The following is a 22,898-nucleotide window of genomic DNA, read 5'->3' on the forward strand; positions in this document are numbered from 1 at the left end:
ACTGCTGCTCCTTGGCTGGGCCACACTTGCCAGCCAACCTCTGGCTCAGGTACAGCACTTCCTCCTGTGGTTTGCCTCTCGTGCTATGGACGACTCCTGGGAACTGGAACTGATGGGGATGGGTGGAAGGGCGCCTGATCTTCTGGTAGGGGCTGATCTCTTTTACTGTCCAGAAGGCGTGGAGTGGGCTGTGGAAAGACCCCTCCTGCTTGTCTCCAGCCCCCCACCTTTCTCTTCAGCTCTGGTCCACCACCCTCAATTGTGCCAGACCATCCGCGATGCCGATGGCCACCACTACCCTGGTTTCCTTTGCGCTCGTCTTTGATTCTCCAGAGGAAGCCTACTGCTGCCACCTGAAGGCTGCAGGGGGCTCCTGCTACACTCCGGCTGAATTTGAGGCCCTGTACCAAGTCAACTTGTGGGCTCTTGCGCCCCCACCCATCCTTAGGTGGGATCTCCAGCCCCGGAGCCACTGGAACATCGACAAGGTGTTTCAGTATCTGGGGTTCTGTTCTTAAACTATGGGGTGGGAGGCTTGTAAATTACAGACTAGTGAAGGGACAGACCGCAGCAGAAAATCATGTAGATCATGATTACAATTACAAAGGCGAAGTTCAGGGGGCTGTGCAAGCGGGTAATGGGGAGCCATCCTGAATCTGCCCATGGGTGGCTTCAGTGTGTCTCTAAATTCGTATGCAAATATGTGCATGTCAGACTACACTTATTTGGGGAGGGGGTTCCGAGCGTTCTCCGGATTCCCAGGGGCTCTGTACCCCCACAGAACGCAGCAGCGAGAGCGCGGCCAGGGCTGGGATCCTGAGACTTTTCTCTCTCCAGCAGGGGCCCGGGCCCGCTCCTAGCGCTAGGCGTCTACACCCTGCTGCTTGTGACCCTGATGACCGCAGACCTCGTGCACTTCTGCTGCAGTCGGGGCTGGAACCACCGCAGGCCTCCCTCTGGGTCCTCTGCCGCGAGCTCCCTGCAGGTCTCCGCGGGGACAGTTTAGGGGCTCGCGGAGCTTGCCTGCACCTTCCCTCTGGGGCCGAGCGCTCCGCCCCTGCCCGGGCGCGCGCACCCCTTAACCCCGCCCCTCTCTGACCCCGCCTCTGACGCAAGAGTGGGCGGGGCCGCTCCCGGCCGAGTCCCGAGCCCAGACTCGACCCGCCCCAGAGACTGCGCCTGCGCTGGCACCGGCCTACCTTTCCGCGATGACTGTGAGTGGTCCAGGGACCCCCGAGCCCCGGCCAGCTACCCCCGGGGTGCGTACCCAACCCCCGCGCCATCACCCCTTCGCACCCGCGCTGACCGTCTCGGCCTCCTCCTCCCCATCCATGAGGCGCCCCCGCATCCCTCCTCTCCTCTCCCCTTAGCTCCCGGGCCCTGCCCCGAGCCCCCTCCGACGTGGCCGCCCCTTTCTCCCTACAGGCCAACTCAGTGGCAGTGGAGCAGCTGCGGAAAGAGGGCAACGAGCTGTTCAAATGTGGAGACTACGAGGGCGCCCTGGCGGCCTACACTCAGGCCCTGGGTCTGGACGCGACGCCCCAGGACCAGGCCATTCTGCACCGGAACCGGGCCGCCTGCCACCTCAAGCTGGTGAGGGAGCCGGGCGCCCTTCCCCTCCAACTTCCCCACCCTCCCGGGACCCGGTTTGCTCATCTTAGCTGTTGCTTGGGCCCCAGCTGGACATTCACGCTTCCAGGCCACCCCGCTTGCTAGATGTCGAATGCACCTCAGGGTCGTGGGGGATTGGGTGACCTTGGAGAACGAGAGTACCCCACTGTCCGGTTAGTACCCCTAGAGGGAGGTGACCATTCCTTCGGCTCCTATTCCACCCCTCCCCCCACCCCTCCCCACTCAGCTCCTGTCTTTCTCTTACAGGAAGATTACGACAAAGCAGAAACAGAGGCATCCAAAGGTAGGGGAATGGTGGGCCCTCGAGTAGCACTGTAGGGCTTCTGTAGGGCAAGGACTGTGGGACCATCACATTCCCCTCCTTTGGCCCCGGAGACACATCTGCCTTCTTTCTTTCCCACTGCCTCGGGCCTTTCCTTTTCTGCAGCTACCCTTACCTTTTCTGAGGCTGAAGCACCGAGCCCCACATTCGTCCCCCACCTTCCTCTGGCTTTTCCTCGAGATCTTTCCCTACTGCTCTTGCCTGACGACGGTGGCCTCATGGGTGCTGACAGCGCTCCTGTTTGTGCTCAGCCATTGAAAAGGATGGTGGGGATGTCAAGGCACTCTACCGGCGGAGCCAAGCCCTAGAGAAGCTGGGCCGCCTAGACCAGGCTGTCCTTGACCTGAAGAGATGTGTGAGCTTGGAACCCAAGAACAAAGTTTTCCAAGAGGCCTTGCGGAACATCGGGGGCCAGATTCAGGAGAAGGTATGTGAGTGACCCAGACAGGTGGAAGCACTGACCAGTGGTGAAGGGATCTGGGCCAGGGGTATAGACAGTTCTCCAGACAAGAGATACTGATGGCAGGTGAACATATAGAGTTCTGCTCAACCTTGCCTGTGGCCAGGGAAAAGCAAATTCAGATGACAGCACGTTACTGTTGATTTGGTGGTCTGTTTGGCAGATATTTAAAAGAAAGTACGCTTTTCGAGGAGAGAGGCAGACATGTCAGTGGTGAGGCTGGGGGCCAAGGGCTCTCTGATGACTGCTGGAGGGGTATAAATTGGTACAGCTCTTTTGGAGAGTACTTTAGCATATCTATTAAATTTGAAACGAGCATATTTGTGATCCCATATGTTTACTTCTTGCTGTTTCTCTTTTTATTTTTATTTTTATTTTTTTAAAGACGGGGTTTCACCATGTTGGTCAGGCTGGTCTTGAATTCCCAACCTCAGGTGATCCGCCCGCCTTGACCTCCGAAGTGCTTGGATTACAGGCGTGAGCCACCACGCCCGGCCTACTTCTTGCTGTTTCTCTCAGAGAAACCTTGCCCATGGGTACAAGGAGACATGTATATGTTTATTTCAGCCTTTTTTGTAGTAAGAAAAGCTTGGAACTTGCCTGAATGCCCAGCCATAGAGAAATGGCTGAATACATTGAGTACTGTCCTTACTACAGAGTCTTATGTAGTTACTGAGAAGAGGTAGATACACACCTATTGAAGTGGAAAGCTCTGGGACACTTGTTGAATGAACAAAGCAAAATAGGCAGGGCATGGTGGCTCATGCATATACTCCCAGTGCTTTGGGAGGCCAAGGTGGGATGATCACTTGAGGTCAGGAGTTTGAGACCAGCCTGGGCAGCATAGTGAGACCCTGTTGCTATAAAAACTTTAAAAAAGTTAGCTGGGTGTGGTGGCATACCCTTATAGTCCCAGCTACTTGTGAGGCTGAGGCAGGAGAATCCCTTGAGCCCTGGATTTTGCAGGTCAGTGAGCTATGATGGTGCCACTGCACCCCAGCCTGGCTGAAAGAGTGAGGCCCTGTGTCTTTCAAAGAAGAAAAGAAGAAAAATATATAATAGCACACATAGTGTGATATCATTTTTGTTAATGATCCCTTACATAGAAAAACAATGTTATATTTTTTCTGTGGGTACACTGGGTTATGTAAATACAAAAGAGTATTTTATTTTTTTAAATTTATTTTTATTTATTTATGTATTTTGAGGCAGGCTCTCCCTCTGTCACCCAGACTGGAGTGCAAACTCCCCCTCCCGGGCTCAAGCGATCCTCCTACCTCAGCCTCCCAAGTAGTTGGGACAAATGCATGTCACCATGCTCATCTAATTTTTATATTTTTTGTAGAGACAGGGTTTCACTGTGTTGTCCAGGCTGGTCTTGAACTCCTGGGCTCAGGGGATCTACCCACCTCAGCCTCCCAATGTGTTGGGATTACAGGTGTGAGCCATGGCACCAGGCCAAATATGTATCTTTGTTTCTTTTTGTTTGTTTTCAGGAAAATATTTTAAAAGATAATATGTCAAAATGATATAATTGTGACCCCTGGGGAAAGGAATGGTGTTGAGAGGGCTTTCCAAAGGAGACTTCGTCATCTGTTCATATTTTTTTAGTAAAGAGAAATTGTGTAATACATATATTTTTAAATGAGGAGAAAAGAATCTAAAGACCATTATGAGCTATAACCAAGCTCAAATTCACCCGATAATTTGATGCTAAAATGCTGACACAGTGGAAGCAGGTAACATGATGGCAGAGACCTCACTGAAACAGTGAAACCCAGAAAAGCAAAGAGGTTTCCTCTCTCAGTGCCAGCTCTGATTAGCAGTGGCTGCCCAGAGTCTCCTATGTTGAGAAGAATTAGGAAGCAGATTGCCTGAGCTGAGCAGGGAAATGTGCCGTGTCTGGTTAGTCATGGCTGCCATGGATACAAGAGGGGAAGGGGGCGGTCCACATGCTAGGCTTGTGCCACCATCTATGCCCAGGACCCTGGGGGTGGGGGAATAGGCCTAGGATGATCTTGCCCATTCAGATTATTATTATTATTTTTTTTTTAAAAAAAAGACAGGGTTTTGCCATGTTGGCCAGGCTAGTCTCGAACTCCTGGCCTCAATGATCCACCTGCCTCGGCCTCCCAAAGTGCTGGGATTACAGGTTTGAGTCACCGTGCCCGGCCTATTATTATTATTTTTGAGACAGAGTCTCATCCTGTCACCCAGGCTGGAGTGCGGTGGCAGGATTTCTGCTCACTGCAACCTCCACCTCCCGGGTTCCAGTGATTCTCCTGCTTCAGCCTCCTGAATAGCTGGGATTATAGGCACCCACCACCATGCCCGGCTAATTTTTATATTTTTAGTAGAGATGGGGTTTTGCTATGTTGGCCAGGCTGGTCACAAACTCCTGACCTCAGGTGATCTACCCACCTTGGCCTCCCAAAGTGCTGGGATTATAGGTGTGAGCCACCACACCCGGTTTCAGATTATTTTTAAAATAGTCAAAAGGAGAATTCCGGAGCTAAAGGAAGTGTTAGCAACTACCTCATGATCTGCAGCTCCCTGGCAGGAGGTGTAAATGCTGAGTTCAGTGCTATGGGCAGCCCATTCACGCTGCCACAACGTAGATGGCACCACTGGGAGTGGGTTGCCTTGTGGCTCACAGGATACCTCCCCTCCCGAAAGACTCTACCTCCAGCATCGGTGCTGCTCCTGCTGCCTAAGCAGGAAATAGCTCAAAAGCAAAACAGCTGCAGGGAAGGTAGGAGGCACTGCCAGGCGAGTCTCTTCCTGCCCAGGGTAGCCAGGTGCTAGCCCTGAGTCTTGACATCTTCGCTAGGGCTCCTAGAGTGAGGAGCGGGAGACAAATGAACAGGGAATGTGATGTCTCTGGCCCAGAGACGGGATTTCTTCCATGCTTTGTTGGTTCGTAGGTGCGATACATGTCCTCGACGGATGCCAAGGTGGAACAGATGTTTCAGATACTACTGGACCCAGAAGAGAAAGGCACTGAGAAAAAGCAAAAGGTATAGGCCCTGGACTGAGTCAGTGAGTAAGCTCCTTCTAGAGTCACCCAACCATAGCACCCTTCACCCACGCAGGCCCCAGAAGCCCCTGCTGCCCTGCTCTGCCGCTCCTCCGACCATGCAGCTGGCTCATGGGGCCTGGAGGGGAGCCCTGAAGGCCTGGGGCTTTAGCATGAACCAAAGAAGGAGAACTGGTGTTCACAGAGTGCCTTGTGGGCCAGGCCCTGTGCCAGGAGCTGGGTGTACAGAGGTGACTGAGGCACTGTTCCAGCTCCTCAGGCTCTGCTGGGGACTCCTTTAATCATCAATCCTGGGAGAAGGCTCTTCCCTCTACTTACAGAGGAAGAAGCTCAACTTCAAAGAGGTTATTTGTTGACTAACATCACTCAACTACGAAGTGGAAGCAGTGAGGTCCGGGACTCGGGACCCTGCTCACCAGTGCAGTGCCCTATGCCATGTGCAGTGTCAACATTTTCATGTGTTTCCTTTGACATAGGCATCTCAGAACCTGGTGGTGCTGGCCAGGGAGGATGCTGGAGCTGAGAAGATCTTCCGGAGCAATGGGGTTCAGCTCCTGCAACGCCTACTGGACACGGGAGAGACCGACCTCATGCTGGCTGCTCTGCGTACACTGGTTGGCATTTGCTCTGAGCATCAGTCACGGGTAGGTGAAGTGGAGAGGCGGGTTACTGCTTCAGTCCTTTTGTCTGTCCATCCATCCATCCATGCATCCATCCACTCTTCCATCCACCCTTCTACCCTTTATCTTATTCTAAAAGGAACTTAGGCTTGTCATGGTGCCTCACACCTGTAATCCCAGCACTTTGGGAGGCTGAGGCAGGTGGATCACTTGTCAGGAGTTTGAGACCAATCTGGGCAACATGGAGAAACCCCATCTCTAGTAAAACACAAAAATGAGCCTGGCGTGGTGGCGCGCACCTGTAATCCCAGCTGCTCTGGAGGCTGAGGCACGAGAATCACCAGAAGGCAGAGGTTGCAGTGAGCTGAGATCACACCACTGCACTCCAGCCTGTGTGACAGAGCCAGACTGTCTCAAAAACAAACAAACAAACAAAGAACTTAAGGCAGAATACAAGGAGACCAGGGAGCTACATGTAACAAGAGAGAAAAAATAAAAATGACGTGAAAAAGACCAACATGAATTAGGATGAAGTGGGGCTAGAAAGAGTGAAGACAGCCCTGGGGCACCCCAAACACTTACTTTTGGGAGTCTTACAAGTGTAAGCCCCAGTTTTCCTGCAGCCACCTCACAAAGACACGTCGGTCACTGATCCTCCAATGTCCATATGGTGCAAACAAGCTCATTGCCCAGAAAAGCATGCTTGTCCCTGCTCTAAAGATCCGATTGTCATTTCCTGTGGAGCAGAGTCCTCATAGTGAGTGATGTGGTCAGTGATGTCACCACAGCGTTTCTTTTCTTTTTTTTTTTTTCTGAGACGGAGTTTCGCTCTTGTTACCCAGGCTGGAGTGCAATGGCGCGATCTCGGCTCACCGCAACCTCCGCCTCCTGGGTTCAGGCAATTCTCCTGCCTCAGCCTCCTGAGTAGCTGGGATTACAGGCATGCGCCACCATGCCAAGCTAATTTTTTGTATTTTTAGTAGAGACGGGGTTTCACCATGTTGACCAGGATGGTCTCAATCTCTTGATCTCGTGATCCACCCGCCTCGGCCTCCCAAAGTGCTGGGATTATAGGCGTGAGCCACCATGCCCGGCCACACCACAGCGTTTCTTTATCATCGAGACAGTGATGGGACGCATAGAGGTTGACTCTGGCGTGATTCTCAGCATGGATGGTGGTGGTCCAGCATGGACAGTTCTGCTCCTGGGCAGTATGGTGAAGCCCACGCCCCCAGCACTCACCTGAGCTGGCTTGCTCCAGGGGAAAGGAGACCAAAGACGAGACCCTGGGTTGCTTTTAGAGGAGCCCACAGTTCCTAGATAGGGGCGGAACTGAATTAGTCAGTGAAATCTCTTTAGGCTGAGCTTGGGCTACATTCTGGGTCTCCCAAGGCTATGAATGGTAAAAGCAATGCATTCTGTTCCCTCCTGCCTTTCCATCCATCTCAGTTCACACTCTTGGCCAAGGACACTCAGCTGCTAAGTGGAAGCAGTCAGGATCAGGGCTCAGTGGACCAAGCAGGCCTTCTAGGGTTCTCCAGCTTAGAAATGGAGTGGAGAGGTCTCACAGGCCCATTCTGCGCCTGTCCACATCCCCAGGGTATGGACGGAACCTCGAGGGTTAGACTGGGGAAGAACTAGACCATTCAGCCTGGTGGTCAGGTAGCTTTGTCTAGGGTTAGGTCTCCTTCCTGGGGAGATATGAGCTAAAGCGGCTCTCCCAGGGCCGCGGTATACTGTGTCTTCTCTGGTGCCAAGGAGAGGTAATAGGGCATTGCTCTGGAGTGTTTCCTTTAGGAAGTCTTTCTAACAAAATTATCCTGCCATTACCCTGCGTCATACCATCTGTTCTGTCTTGTTTTCACCTGGAGCTGGGCCTGCCCCTGAAATGTTTTCTCTCCATCTGGCTGTGTTGTCTAACTCACAGGGATCTCTGCGGCTGCCCTTCACTAAGGAAGCTTCTGTCCCCCTCTCCCTTCCCAGACCGTGGCAACCCTGAGCATACTGGGCACTCGGCGAGTGGTCTCCATCCTGGGCGTGGAAAACCAGGCTGTGTCGCTGGCTGCCTGCCACCTGCTGCAGGTTATGTTTGATGCCCTCAAGGAAGGCGTCAAAAAAGGCTTCCGAGGCAAAGAAGGCGCCATCGTCGTGGGTGAGTGGGAGCGGGGCTGGGGTGTTTTGGATGTTACTGTCACGGAAGGGATAGGGTGAGCCAGCCAGGCCAGTTCTTTGGGTAGCAGACTGGCAGCTGCAGGTCATTGGGAACTGGGCTTGGTGACATTGTTTTACTTTAGATTCTCAGCAGCCAAGCTGCCTCAGGGCAAGGCTGGAGCTCAGTCTGGAGCCCAGGATGCGGGTCCCCCCTTCCCTGTATCTCCCAGACTTGGTGGGGAAGTTCAGGAGACAAACAGGGCTGGGTTGCTGTGGAGCCCACGGATGTCTTCTTGTTGCCAGATCCTGCCCGGGAGCTGAAGGTCCTCATCAGTAACCTCTTAGATCTGCTGACAGAGGTGGGGGTCTCTGGCCAAGGCCGAGACAATGCCCTGACTCTTCTAATTAAAGCAGTGCCCCGGAAGTCTCCCAAGGACCCCAACAACAGCCTCACCCTCTGGGTCATTGACCAAGGTAGGTGATAGAGTTCACAAAAGCTTGCCTGGGCAGCTGAAGTTTGTTTATCCTTAGGAATAATAAGAAAAGTTTTGAGTGGGGCCAGGCATGGTGGATCATGCACTTTGAGAGGCTGAGGCAGGAGGTCACTTGAGGCTGGAAGTTTGAGATGAGCCTGGGCAACGTAGCAAGACCCTGTCTCTATGAAAAATAAAAAAAAATTAGCTGGGCATGGTGATGTACGTCTGCACAGTAATCCTAGCTACTCCAGAGGCTGAGGTGGGACAACTGCTTAACCGCAGGAGATAAACGCTTCAGTGAGCTATGATTGTGCCACCGCACTACAGCCTGGGCAACAGAGAGAGACCTTGTCTCAAAAAAAAAAAAAAGAAAGAAAAGCTGTGATTCAGAAAGAAAGAAAATTTGTAATTATCTCCAGCCATGTGTCTGCACTGAAGTGCATCCTGTGGCCCAGGAGGATGCTGGAGCTGAGATCTTCCAGACCATTGAGATTTGGCTCTTGTTAACACCTACCAGACAAAGAAGCTACCCTTAGGGGGCTCAGAGTTAGACCCTTCTATCATATGTGTGTGCAGATACATGCACATTGAGCGGACCTGCAAGCAGGTTAGCAGAGAGGCTGGATTAGTTTTCTGTATCTTTTTTTTTTTTTTGAGGTGGAGTCTTTCTCTGTCGCCTAGGCTGGAGTGCAGTGGTGCAATTTGGCTCACTACAGCCTCTGTCTCCTGGGTTCAAGCAATTCTGCCTCAGCCTCCTGAGTAGCTGGGATTATAGGCACTCGCCAGTACACCCAGCTAATTTTTGTATTTTTAATAGAGACAGGGTCTCATTATGTTGGCCCGGCTGGTCTCAAACTCCAGACCTCAAATGATCCACCCACCTTGGTCTCTCAAAGTGCTGGGATTACAGGCATGAGCCACTGAGCCCGACCCTTTTTTTTTTTTTGAGACGAAGTTTTGCTCATTACCCAGGCTGGAGTGCAATGGCATGATCTCGGCTCACCGCAGCCTCCACCTCCTGGGTTCAAGTGATTCTCCTGAATAGCTGGGATTACAGCCATGTACCACCATGCCCAGCTAATTTTTGTATTTTTAGAAATGGGGTTTCTCCATGGTGGTCAGGCTGGTCTCGAACTCCCAACCTCAGGTGATCTGCCCACCTCGGCCTCCCAAAGTGCTAGGATTACAGCTGTGAATCACTGCGTCCGTCCTTGTTTTTTTTTTTTGAGTGAGCATGTATTATTTCAATACTTGAGAAAGAATAATTAAAGGTGAATATATCAATTCATCTCTCCTTTCCCCTAAGATAAATAAGAAAAGCTTTGCAAAGACCCCACATGAGCTCGTCTTTCATGCACCTCATCTTTTGTGTTCACAATGATCCTAAGAGGCGCGGATATTTTTTTCCCCTTAGTTTTACCGATGAGGAATCTCAAAGCCCCAGAGCACGTGGCCCCAGGGGCAGGGCTGGCATGCAGGCCTCACTTCTCAGGTCCTTCCCAACCCCACGGCTGCCTCCCCAGGTAGCAGGTCAGCTGAGTAGCTTCTCTGGGCTGCCCTGTTCGCAGTTATCTGAACTCTAGACTTCTTGTCTTGCTTCTCTCTGTGTCTCCTAGGAAGCCTCTTCCCTTTACTTGTAGGGGTGGGAACTGGTGTTCTACTGTCTAAACGGGGTATCTTTTTAGGTCTGAAAAAGATTTTGGAAGTGGGGGGCTCTCTACAGGACCCTCCTGGGGAGTTCACAGTGACTGCAAACAGCCGCATGAGCGCCTCCATTCTCCTCAGCAAGCTCTTTGATGACCTCAAATGTGATGCCGAGAGAGAGAATTTCCACCGACTGTGTGAAAACTACATCAAGTAAGGAGTCTGTTTCACCACCCGTTGCCAGGGATTCCAGCAGGAAGAGTAGTCTTGGGGAGGACTAGTGGGGGCTGGATGAAGGAAAAGTGACCCCAAGGTCCCCTTCCTGCTCCAAAGCGGCCTTCCCAGAGAGGTTCTTTCTCAAATCAATGTTCCAAAAACGCCATCAAGCACGTACTGGGTTTACCGAGCACTTCCTAGGCATCTGTTCCCATGCAGGTGAAACATGACAGTCTTTATTCTTTTTTTTTTTTTTTTTTTGAGACGGCATCTCTCTGTGTCACCAGGCTGGAGTGCAGTGGCGCATTCTCAGCTTACTGCAACTTCTGACTCCCTGGTTCAAGTATTTCTCCTGCCTCAGCCTCCCCAGTAGCTGGGATTACAGGCGCATGCCACCATGCCTGTCTAATTTAATTTTAGTATTTTTAGTAGAGACGAGGTTTCACCACGTTGGCCAGGATGGTCTTGATCTCCTGACCTCATGATCCACCCACCTCGGCCTCCCAAAGTGCTGGGATTACAGGAGTGAGCCACTGTGCCGGCTGACAGTCCTTATTCTTTTTTTTTTTTTTTTTTTATGAGACAGAGTCTTGCTCTATTTCCCAGGCTGGAGTGCAGTGGTGCGATCTTGGCTCACTGCAACCTCCATCTCCCGGGTTCAAGTGATTCTCCTGCCTCAGTCTCCTGAGCAGCTGTGTGACTACAGGCACCCGCCACCATGCTCAGCTAATTTTTGTATTTTTTTTTTCATAGAGATGCGGTTTCACCATATTGGCCAGGTTGGTCTTGAACTCCTGACCTATGATCTGCCCATCTTGGCCTTCCAAAGTGCTGGGATTACAGGTGTGAGCCACTGTGTCCGGCTGACAGTCCTTATTTTTAAAGGAGATTATTGGCCATGCGCAGTGGCTTACACCTGTAATCTCAGCACTTTGAGAAGCAGAGGCAGGTAGATCACCTGAGGTCAGGAGTTAGAGAACAGCCTGGCCAACATGGTGAAACCGTGTCTCTACTAAAAATACAAAAAATTAAAAAAAAAAATTACAAAAAATTAGCCAGGCTTGGTGGTGGGTGCCTATAATCCCAGCTTCTTGGGAGGCTGAGACAGGAGAATCGTTTGAACCTGGGAGGTGGAGATTTTAGTGAGTTGAGCTCACACCATTGCACTCCAGCCTCGGGGACAAAGCAAGACTCTGTCTCAAAAAAAAAAAAAAAAGCTTACAGCTCACAGGAAGAAGACTGATGATTAATTATGAAATAAGCAGAATTATTTCAGATCTTAAGTCCAGGAATGGTGGTGTGGGAGTAACCTATGTTAGATACTATGTCAGAGAAGGCTTGAGTGAAAGCGTCGATTAAAAAAATCAGCCACTGTTGTCCAGGGGGAATTGTCCTTATCCTCCCATTGGCAGCTTTCCTTGCTGTTTCTTCGCAAGTGGTGCAGGTGCCTGGCCAGTGGAGGGGAAGGAAGGGAAGAAGAGTTCCTTTATGTTGGCCTTAGTGTGACAGCTGTCACCCTGTGCCCCTCAGGAGCTGGTTTGAGGGCCACGGGCTGGCCGGGAAGCTACGGGCCATCCAGACGGTGTCCTGCCTCCTGCAGGGCCCATGTGACGCCGGCAACCGGGCCTTGGAGCTGAGTGGTGTCATGGAGAGTGTGATCGCTCTGTGTGCCTCTGAGCAGGAGGAGGAGCAGCTGGTGGCCGTGGAGGCTCTGATCCACGCAGCCGGCAAGGCCAAGCGGGCCTCATTCATCACTGCCAATGGTGTCTCGCTGCTAAAGGACCTATATAAGCACAGCGAGAAGGACAGCATCCGCATCCGGGCGCTGGTGGTGAGACGATGGGCGTGGGGTGTGTGGGCAGGCAGCCACGCAGGGGTCCTGGTCCAGCTGGTGTTGCAGGGTGTGGCCCGCACACACTCGAGGTGAAAATAAATGATACTGTAATTCTAAAAAAATTGGCCAGGCTTGGTGGTACATGCCTGTAGGCCCAGCTACTTGGGAGGCTGAGGCAGGAGGATCACTTGAGCTCAGGAGGTTGAGGCTGTAGTGAGCCATGCATGCCACTGCACTCCTGCCTGGGCAACACAGCAAGACCCTCTCTAAAATAAATGAATGAATGTATGAGATTCTGGGCCTTGTTGTGGCCAGAGACGTGGGCACGGCTCCTCCCACCACGGGGCTTAAGGCTGGGCCAACAGGGGTCACGCAGCGTTCCCAGGAGCTGGTGGTTTAGGGTTTGGGGATGGCCTAGCCCTCCATGAGCCTGTTGTGGCTGTGCACTTGTGGAAGCTGGTCTTCCTCCTTGGGCACTCAGTCCTGGATTTCTCCATCCTGTAAGGATGCTGGCTGTGGCTGAAGCACCTGTCTTCTCCCCACACGCCTCTCAGCTCCACTGGCAGAGGGCTTCCTTGTGCAACACGGAAGGAAACAGCCATTCTCAGTGTGGCCTGAGAAGGGGTGGGGCCCACGACTGTCCAGTGTCCAGTGTGTCCGTGTCTGTAGATGCTGTGTCACACTGCCACTGCAGTAGCTGATTTTGCTGCCACCTGCTCTAGGTGGTGGTGTGGAGGGAGAGGGTGCTGATTTAGCCTCCAGGTGCCATGGGAGAGTGCCAGGGAGGGAGTCCAAGCCAGGTGTGGAGCCCAGCTCCTGCGTCCTTCGCCAGAGGCCAGCTGGTCTTGCCCTCTTCCTCCAGGGCCTCTGTAAGCTCGGTTCGGCTGGAGGGACTGACTTTAGCATGAAGCAGTTTGCTGAAGGCTCCACTCTCAAACTGGCCAAGCAGTGTCGAAAGTGAGTCGCCTGGCCTTGCCGTGGCTCCCCACCTGTCGGATAGATCTCAAGACAGGAGGGTCTGGGTGGGGGTGGGGGCCTCCTCCCTGTCCTGCTCTCTGGCTCAGGCAGGCGCTGCCATCTGGATCCTGGCATGTGAACTGCTTCTGAACATTGAGGGGATGCCCAAACCCTTGGTTCTTCCTCCTTGGCCTTGGTGTACCCCTCCCTACCCCCAGTCCTGAGGGTCATCCACTGTCCTGCGTGTCCCCAGGTGGCTGTGCAATGACCAGATCGACGCGGGCACTCGGCGCTGGGCAGTGGAGGGCCTGGCTTACCTGACCTTTGATGCCGACGTGAAGGAAGAGTTTGTGGAGGATGCGGCTGCCCTGAAGGCTCTGTTCCAGCTCAGCAGGGTAGCTCTGTGGTTCCTGCTGTCCGCCTGAGGACACGGTCTGGGATTAGAGCTTACCAGGCTTTCTCGGCAGGGCTTGGTCAATGGGGTCTTTTGCTCCCAGGGAGGAGGGCTGGTGGCTGAGTGGCTGCTCTGTGTGGTGTGGGTACGTTGGCCAGCACCAGTGCACGTAGTAAGGACGTTCTCCTTGGAGGAGCTGGGGAGGTCCAGTTTGTACGTTCCCAAAGTCTGGGGCCTGGGGAGCTTCCTGAATTCATCCTGTAACCTAGGGCCGCAGCTGAGGGTGGAATTGGGGGCCTGGGCCTGGGCAGCATTTACCCGAGTGCTGCTCTGGCCCGGGGTGGCCACGCGAATGCCTCTCCATCCTGGCAGTCTGAGGAGAGGTCGGTGCTCTTTGCGGTGGCCTCTGCGCTGGTTAACTGCACCAACAGCTACGACTTCGAGGAGCCTGACCCCAAGATGGTGGAGCTAGCCAAGTATGCCAAGCAGCACGTGCCTGAGCAGCACCCCAAGGTGAGGGGCCGCCAGAGGGGCCAGAGGTTGCCCTGTCACGGGGACCAGCTGACCCAGGGCATCCGCAGCAGAGCAGCTTCCCATTTAAGCCAGCTTCTTTCCCTTTGTCTGGCTGTTTCATTGCCCAGTTCCTCAGTTGCTTCTGTGAGAAGCTTGCTCCCACTTTCTCTGCGAGTCAGCCCAGGACCCCCTCCTAAGCTGCCTCCTCCCCCAGGACAAGCCGAGCTTTGTGCGGGCTCGGGTGAAGAAGCTGCTGGCAGCGGGTGTGGTGTCAGCCATGGTATGCATGGTGAAGACTGAGAGCCCTGTGCTGACCAGTTCCTGCCGAGAGCTGCTCTCCAGGTGAGCCAGCCTTGGTGGGAGCCAGCCTTGGTGGGAGCCAGCCTTGGTGGGAGCCAGCCTTGGTGGGAGCCAGCCTTGCCCAACTCCGGGCCTTGGGGCTGCGGATGGGGCTCCAGACGCTGCAGGTTCCAGTGCTGTGGGCCTCTTAGAGTGACAGGGCTGCCTGCCTGGCTGCCTTCCTTGCTGAGAGCAGGAGTGGAGCGTCTGCCTGCCAGAGTCCCAGAGCTGCCTGCCCACCACTGCCTTCTCCCCACAGGGTCTTCCTGGCTTTGGTGGAAGAGGTAGAGGACCGAGGCACTGTGGTTGCCCAGGGAGGCGGCAGGGTAAGCTGGTTTACACACCCCTTCCTGCCGGCTGAGCAATCAGCTTATAAAACGTGACTCAGCGGCTGCCACACCAGAGCTGGGTGTTAGATGCGGGACAGGAAAACATGAGTAATGGCCAGAGGGACATTGTCCCGCTGAGAGAGGGACATTGTCCCGCTGAGAGAGGGACATGGAAGCGGGCAGGCCTGTGAATGGCCTGGGCTCTCCTCCTATTCCTTTGTCTCGTTTACCTCCATGGCTCTGGTGCTCAGCACAATCCATGTCCAGCCCTTAGTAGGGGTTTTAGGAAATGTTTGGGTGAGAGGGTCTGCACAGGGAGTCCAGTCTGGGAGAGGGAGGAGGGTGAGGGTGACACAGTCAGGGCCCTGGGGCCTGATGGTTTGGGTCTTACACTCCCAGGCACGTCCTGAGCAGTGATGGGCTTGTTACTACAGGCGCTGATCCCGCTGGCCCTGGAAGGCACGGATGTGGGGCAGACAAAGGCAGCCCAGGCCCTTGCCAAGCTCACCATCACCTCCAACCCTGAGATGACCTTCCCTGGCGAGCGGGTGTGTCTTCCTGCTCCGGCCTTTCCACTCCCTCTGTCCCTGGTGGCCTGTGGGCTGGGCTGTAGCTGCCCTTTGGGACCAGCAGGAAGTTTCAGCTTTGCTGAGCCCTGGGAAGGGAGGACAGCCTGAGAGCGGAGCACTCTCTGCGGGTGGGCTCCTCCCCGCCGGGTTGGTGGGGCTGTGGGGGCTGCAGCAAGTAGCCCTGACAGGTAGGGTGCACGTTGCAGATCTATGAGGTGGTCCGGCCCCTTGTGTCCCTGTTGCACCTGAACTGCTCAGGCCTGCAGAACTTCGAGGCGCTCATGGCCCTAACAAACTTGGCGGGGATCAGCGAGAGGCTCCGGTAAGCCTCCTTGGGATGAGGGGCCTGGGCCAGGCGTCAGGATTTGGACTATCCCAGTCACTGGCTTTTGTGGCCTCAGTGGCTCCTTGGCATTGTTAGGAGGAGCCAGGCTGAGAGGCACCATGGCACGGCAGGCTCTGGAGGCACACTGCCTCGCTTCCCTGATGCAAATGTGTCACCGCAAGCAAGTTACTTCACTGCTCTGCCTCAGTGTCTCCCTCTGTGAAATGGGATGATTATAGTACCTACCTCATGGCATAGTGGTGAGGAGAATGAAATGAGAAAATACACTTAAAAGTACTTACTACATGGGTACCTGGTCCCTAGCATTGTGCCATATCAGCATGTTTTAGTTTTATTACTGTGACTTTGAACATGGGACTCATTACTCAGCCCGTTTCCTCTTCTGCAAAGCAGTAGTGATGATGATCACACCTGCACCTTTACCACAGGGCCATGGTGAGGATTAACTAAGATGATGCAGGTGCCTGGTCAGGTCAGTACTCAAATGAGGCCAGGCGCGGTGGCTCACACCTGTAATCTCAGCACTTTGGGAGGCTGAGGTGGGCGGATCACTGGAAGTCGGGAGTTCAAGACCAGCCTGACCAACATGGAGAAACCCCATCTCTACTAAAAAATACAAAGTTAGCTGGGTATGGTGGTGCATGCCTATAATCCCAGCTAATTGGGAGACTGAGGTAGGAGGATCGCTTGAACCTGGGAGGCGGAGGTTGCTGTGAGCCAAGATTGCACCATTGCACTCCAGCCTGGGCAACAAGAGCAAAACTCTGTCTCAAAAAAAAAAAGGGTAACAAGCACTGTAGTTCACAGCAAGAGGGTCCTTGGATGTTGCCAAGGAAAATCCTCAGCCCAGGACTTGACTGCATGAGGGTGTGGGTGCAGAGGTGGAGCAGATGCAGGAAGTCTTGATGATGCTGCCTGCGTTCATCTGTTCTTGCATTGCTGTAAAGGAATACCTGAGACTGGGTAATTTATAAAGAAAAGAGGTTTAATTGGTTCATGGGTCTACAGGCTGTATAAGCATGGCGTCAGCATTTGCTCAGCTTCTGGGGAGGCCTCAGAGAGCTTTAACTCGTAGTAGAAGGCGAAGCAGGAGCAGGCATGTGACCTGGTGAAAGTAAGAGCAAGAGAGTGGGGGGAGATGCCACGCACTTTGAAACAACCAGATCTCACAAGAACTCACTATTGCGAGGACGGTACCAAGCGACGAAGGACCCACCCCATGACCCAGTCACCTCCCACAAGGCTTAGGGTCAAGGTAGAGGGCATAGGGTTTACAGTTCAACATAAGAGAGAGAAGGGACAATATCTGGGCCAGGTGCAGTGGCTCATGCCTATAATCCCTGAGGGAGGCTGAGGTGGGCAGATCACCTGAGGTCAGGAGTTCGAGACCAGCCTGGCCAATGTGATGGTGAAACCCCATTTCTTAAAAAAAATAAAAAAGGAGGGACAATATCTAAGCTGTATCCCGCTGCTTCCTCCTGTGGGCCTGCAGGCAGAAGATCCTGAAGGAGAAGGCTGTGCCCATGGTCGAAGGCTACATGTTTGAGGAGCATGAGATGATCCGCCGGGCAGCCACAGAGTGCATGTGTAACTTGGCCATGAGCAAGGAGGTGAGGGTTGGTCCCAGTGCTCATGACAGGCGGGGATGCCGAGATACCTGTGCCCTGGCTGGGCTTTGCACCCCACTGACGTGGTCCACTCCCCACATCTGGCCACAGGTGCAGGACCTCTTCGAAGCCCAGGGCAATGACCGGCTGAAGCTGCTGGTGCTGTACAGCGGAGAGGAGGATGAGCTGCTGCAGCGGGCGGCTGCCGGGGGCTTGGCCATGCTCACCTCCATGCGGCCCGCGCTCTGCAGCCGCATTCCCCAAGTGGTCAGTGCCTCTGCTCGGTGGGGAGGAGGGACGGACCAGGAACTCCCAGCATGGTGGCAGCTGAAGGGGGAGGTCCTGAGGGTGTGGGTGTGTTCCTTGCCCAGGCTGAGCCTGTTGCTTGGGTTCACATCTGCCTGTTTCTCACAGACCACACACTGGCTGGAGATCCTGCAGGCCCTGCTTCTGAGCCCTAACCAGGAGCTGCAGCACCGGGGTGCCGTGGTGGTATTGAACATGGTGGAGGCCTCCAGGGAGATTGCCAGCACCCTGATGGAGAGTGAGATGATGGAGATCCTGTCAGTGCTGGCCAAGGGTGACCAGGGCCCTGTCTCGAGGGCTGCTGCAGCCTGCCTGGACAAAGCCGTGGAATATGGGCTTATCCAGCCCAACCAAGATGGAGAGTGAGGGGGCTGCCCCTGGGCCCAAGGCTCATGCACACGCTACCTACTGTGGCATGGAGAACAAGGACAGAAGCAGCTTTGGCTGGTGAGGGCCAGCATGCCCAACACTCTTGCCCCTCCTTCCTTGCCACCCTATAATGTCCACTGTTCTGAGTCAGCGGCCACACTTAGTCACACAGCCCTGCTTGGCCAGCACTGCCTGCAGCCTCACTCAGAGGGGCCCTTTTTCTGTACTACTGTAGTCAGGTGGGACTGGGAAAGGTGTATCCCAACTCAGCCTGTGGATCGTGGGGCATCGGGAAGGGCGCACACATCAGCAGCCTCACCAGCTGTGAGCGTGGCGCACTGTCAGCCCTGCCCCCGCCCGTCCAGTAAAAGTGTGTAGAACTCCAGTGTGTGCCCTGTCCTTGGGCAGCTGGGGCTGCTGCGGGTGGGAGTCTCTGGGTGTGGGTGAGTGTGAAATGGAGCTTCACAGCGGAAGAGCCACCTCCATGGAAGGAATCCAATGGATTCACCAACCAGGGCCCACAGTTGCTTCTTAATCCTACTGGCGGGATGAAGGGCCATAGGAAGCTAATCAATAAGAAAAGCGCCAGGTGAGGTGCCTCAAGCCTGTAATCCCAGCACTTTGGGAGGCTGAGGCGGGTGGATCACTAGAGGTCAGGAGTTTGAGACCAGCCTGGGCAACATGGTGAAACCCTTTCTCTATTAAAATGCCAAAAAAAATGGGAGTGTGGTGGCCTGCACCTGTAATCCCAGCTACTCGGAAGGTAGAGAGTACAGTGAGCCGATATTCCTGCCTCCCAAAGTGTCGCCTGGGTGACAGAGTGAGACCCTGTTTCAAAAAATAAACTATCCGAAGAAACAAATCGTTTGGCTACAGACCCCCACATGCCCGGCCTTCAATACGTTTGCCTTTATATTGGGAGTCCTTTGTGGCCTCCGCAAAGAGGGCGCTCGAGGCGGGTTAGGGCTGGAGGCCAGCTGAGCCTGGTTAAAGGGCTGCGTGGGCCGCGCCGGCTTCCCACCACCCCAGCCTGTTTCCGGGAGGGCTAAACCCAGCGTGAGGCTCATTGGCTCGACAGATGCACGTGACGGGCCCCGAGCCAATCAGTGGAAAGTCAAAGCTGCTTCCAGTTTGGGCTTGAGTCTGGCGCACGTCTGGTTCCGAGGTGCCGAGGTTCCCGGACTGAGGTTGGTGGCGGGGTCCGTCCGCCTTGGGTGGTCACTCCTCGCCAGCCCTTTAGCTCGGATCTTAATGCGCGTCCTCTCGGTGGTTCTAATCTGAGCTCCATGCCCCGCGTGTGCCTGTAGGGGCGGGACCATCTGGTCCAACTTCTGCCTTGGCAGCGCCCGCCGGCGGTTTCAGCCCATTTCACAGACCTGGCGGCGGCGCCCCGGCCTAGACCTAGGGACCTCAGGACCGGAGAGGCCCCCATGGGAAGGTGAACGGGGCTGCGGCCGCTGGGCCCCGGACGGCGACGTCACTGCCCTTGCCGCCGATTGGCCGCCTCGCCCCGCGCGCTCTTCAAACCTTTTCTCCGCGTGGCTGTCGGCGCCGGCTCGGCGGGCGGCTATTCCGAGGCTGCCGCTCTGCGCCTCTGCGTTTCCTCCAAGGCTGCCCACCAGAAGGACCTGCCGGAGAGGGTAGAGGGCATAGGGTCAAGATCAAGGTCAGAGGGCCCCTTGGGTTGGGGAAGGGGGGTTTAGGAGCCCAGGAGCTGGGGTCGCAGGAGAGACCAAAGATCTGACTTCAGAGGCCCGAAAATGCCTGTGCAATTGCGCTTCAGCCGGGGCGATGCGGCTCGCGCCTGTAATCTCAATACTTTGGGAAGCCGAGGCGGTTGGATCTCTGTAGCCCAGGAGTTCGAGACCAGCCTGGACAAGATACCGAGCCCCCTGTCTCTATTATATAAATAATAATAATAGTAAAAAGCCTGCTCCAGCCGAACCTGCTTGAAGTGGCGTTGCTGTTGAAACCACCAGATTGCATTTCTCTCCCCATTTAAGGGTTAGCTCCTTGGGAGCAGACAGCTGTCCTCACTGACCCAGAGGATGATCGCTCAGTAAATGCTTGCTGGGCGAATAAATGACTAGATAAGGTACAGTTGAAATTGTGACTGTGTAAGGTTTCTCAAAACTAATAAGCTATCCAGGGATAATTTTTTGTCAGCGTTAAATACTGGATTCAGTAAGCCAATACTGTGTTTATCATGGTGTATGTACTCGCACCAACCTTTTTTTTTTTTGCATTTATTACAAGCAATTCTATGAGGTAGGTTCAAACAGCGCCGCCCCCACCTCCCTTTGTAAACTGAAAAAATGCGGTTGGACTCGGGTGAATTGGCTAAGGTCACAAGGCACCGCGAGGTGTGGGTAACCTATGCAGGGCACTGCCTCCCACGCGCTCTTCTGCGTTCCACTGTGGGGTGGGGGGCAGAGCACTGGTTGCGGAGTTGGGGGGATCTGATTTAAGCCCTCTGCCCCTCTCTGTTTAGCTGTATGATTGTGTAAGGGTTACTTTCTCTGGGAATCTCCTCTGTAAAACAGGACAATTTTGGTTCCCAAGATTACATGGGATAAAGTGCCAGATGCTGGGAAACTGCGGGACGAGGTGGGAGTGTCGGGGGCGCCCGGATCCTAGTCTAGTGCCTAAAGGGCAGGCCACTTTGTACCCACTTTGTGGCACGCTGAGCTTGAGCCAAAAGGGAGGACAGGGAAGTGCCCCACTGGATGTTTGAGAATCTTTGTAAATCCTGTAGGGCATTAGCTAAGGCGTCTGCTCAGCGAAACTTCGAGGCACGGACAGCGTCTGCCTTTGTAGTCAGAATGACAGTTTGCCCATTTTACAGACAAGGCAGCTCCAACCCCTGGAAGGCCAGAGACTAGCCAGCGTGCCGCTAGCGGGCCCGCCGCAACCAAGTGGCTGCCGGCAGAGGACGCTGCCGGGACATGGCAGAGGAGCCGCCGGGGGCCTGGTTCGGCTTCGGTTTCTGCGGCTTCGGGCAGGCGCCGGGCCCAGGACGCGGGCGCCAGGTGCACAGCCCCGAGCCGCTGCAGGCGGGCGTCGACATCCGCCGCGTGAGCGCGAGCTGGAGCTACACCGCCTTCGTGACCCGTGAGCACTCCCCGCCCCGTCCCCGCTTACTCCAGCCAAGCTCCCCGACTCCTCCCCGCACCACTGCGGCCAGTCCAGGGTGTTTCTCGCGTTCAGGCCGCCAGCCCCACATTCTGGTTTGGTCCCCATTCCCGCCTCCATTCTGCCTTAGACCCTGTTCCAATCTAGACCAGCCCCCAGCGCCGCCCCCAGTTCTAGGTCCCCGGGATATATCCCTTCCCCTCCCCAGCCCGCTCTTCGGTCCGCAGGTGGAGGCCGTCTGGAGCTGTCGGGCTCAGCCAGCGGCGCAGCGGGCGGCTGCAGGGACGCGTGGGCCTCGGAGGGGCTCCTCGTGGTGCTGCGCGCCGGGCTCGGGTCGGGGGCGTTACTGCAGGCTTGGGCGCCCGGTTCGGCCCTGCGAGGGGAGCCCTTGTGGGCCCAGAATGTGGTGCTAGAGGCTGAAGGGGAAGACGATCCGGGCAGTGAGGCCCAGGCTGGGAGGCTGCCCCTGCTGCCCTGCGCCCGTGCCTATGTGAGCCCGCGGCCGCCCTTCTACCGGCCTCTGGCTCCGGAGCTGCGGGTGCGCCAGCTACAGCTGGGTGCGGAGCACGCGTTGCTGCTGGACGCGGCGGGCCAGGTGTTCTCCTGGGGCGGGGGCAGGTGAGTGGGGGCGGGGGCAGGTGAGGGTTGGTGACTGGAGAAGCAAGCGCAGGGGGACCCCGTAATGTGACTGTAGCTGACGCGGGTCTCCCTTGCTCAGGCATGGACAGCTGGGCCATGGGACCCTGGAGGCAGAGCTGGAGCCAAGGCCCTTGGAGGCGTTGCAGGGCCTAGCCATGGCTGAGGTGGCGGCTGGGGGCTGGCATTCTGTGTGTGTGAGTGGTGAGTGACGGTACTTCTCCAGACGAGCTTGTGATTTTGTGCAAACCTTCCTCCTGTTTTCCAGTTTGGGTGCGTGGCCTACCCAGGCCTCCTTCCACACTCATCCGTCCATCGCCCAGTTATGACTCCTTAGTACCCCTCACCCTCAGCCTCCTCCGCCTCCACCATCGCTGGCTCACACCTGTGCTCTGGCATGTGTTCCTAGCTTCTCTGATACTGGTCTCACTGCCCCTCCCATCCCCACCTGCTCCCAGCCAGGACTCTTTCTACAGTGCTGCCAAGAGAGTATGGGGTTGAGGGGGCAGCCAAGCCAAGGAGAGCGGAGAAAGGCTGCAGTTGCCTTGGGGGCCATGATGTGTGGCACAGAGTGGACACTGGGTGCCCACCAGGCCCCAGGACACTGCTGGGTGTGACCCTGTGATGGTGCCATGCTGGCCAGAGTGAGGAGGTCCACTTGGTGATCCAGGTGCAGCTCCCTCCTAGGCTGTTAGAGCGCATGCAGAGAGGGCGAGGCTGAGAGCAGGTGAGCTTTGTCTGTCTAGGGCTCTCCTTTTGGCTGCTACTTAGATCACCAGGAGGCTTAAGACACTACCAGTGCTGGCTGGGCGTGGCGCCTCACGCCTGGAATCCCAGCACTTCGGGAGGCTGAGGTGGGTGGATCCACGAGGTCAGGAGATCAAGACCATCCTGGCCAACGTGGTGTAACCCTGTCTCTACTAAAAATACAAAAATTAGCCAGGCATGGTGGCAGGTGCCTGTAATACCAGCTACTCGGGAGGCTGAGGCAGGAGAATTGCTTGAACCT

At 55.1% G+C, this 22,898-nt stretch overlaps 2 protein-coding genes across 4 annotated transcripts in view; both read left to right on the forward strand.

The window, feature by feature from the left end:
- Positions 1-1,167: 1,167 nt before the first annotated feature.
- UNC45A (unc-45 myosin chaperone A) lies at positions 1,168-18,506 on the forward strand. Of its 2 annotated transcripts, none has more exons than XM_012463820.3 (20): positions 1,168-1,214; positions 1,426-1,593; positions 1,879-1,915; positions 2,206-2,381; positions 5,339-5,431; positions 5,928-6,095; positions 8,055-8,223; positions 8,526-8,696; positions 10,384-10,555; positions 12,089-12,389; positions 13,255-13,349; positions 13,603-13,744; positions 14,116-14,256; positions 14,471-14,598; positions 14,855-14,921; positions 15,359-15,472; positions 15,700-15,815; positions 17,332-17,449; positions 17,558-17,713; positions 17,861-18,506. In XM_012463820.3, the coding sequence occupies exons 1-20, from the start codon at positions 1,209-1,211 to the stop codon at positions 18,116-18,118; spliced, it is 2,796 nt and encodes a 931-aa protein (XP_012319243.2). In that variant the 5' UTR covers positions 1,168-1,208; the 3' UTR covers positions 18,119-18,506. The 2 variants fall into 2 exon arrangements, with proteins under 2 accessions (XP_012319243.2, XP_012319242.2); XM_012463819.3 differs by having other exon boundaries at positions 1,169-1,259.
- Positions 18,507-21,066: 2,560 nt separating this feature from the next.
- The window catches only part of RCCD1 (RCC1 domain containing 1), a 31,889-nt gene continuing 30,057 nt past the window's right edge, over positions 21,067-22,898 (forward strand). For both annotated transcript variants that reach the window (XM_064376281.1, XM_012463833.3), the window contains exons 1-3: positions 21,067-21,232; positions 21,481-21,871; positions 21,972-22,093. In XM_064376281.1, the coding sequence (XP_064232351.1) occupies positions 21,067-21,232; positions 21,481-21,871; positions 21,972-22,093 (679 nt within the window). The remainder of the gene's footprint in view (positions 21,233-21,480; positions 21,872-21,971; positions 22,094-22,898) is intronic.

The sequence above is a fragment of the Aotus nancymaae genome, unplaced genomic scaffold (assembly GCF_030222135.1).
Source record: "Aotus nancymaae isolate 86718 unplaced genomic scaffold, 86718_ANA_hifiasm-v0.15.2.pri h1tg000014l, whole genome shotgun sequence".
In the NCBI taxonomy this organism is placed as follows: Eukaryota; Metazoa; Chordata; class Mammalia; order Primates; family Aotidae; genus Aotus; species Aotus nancymaae.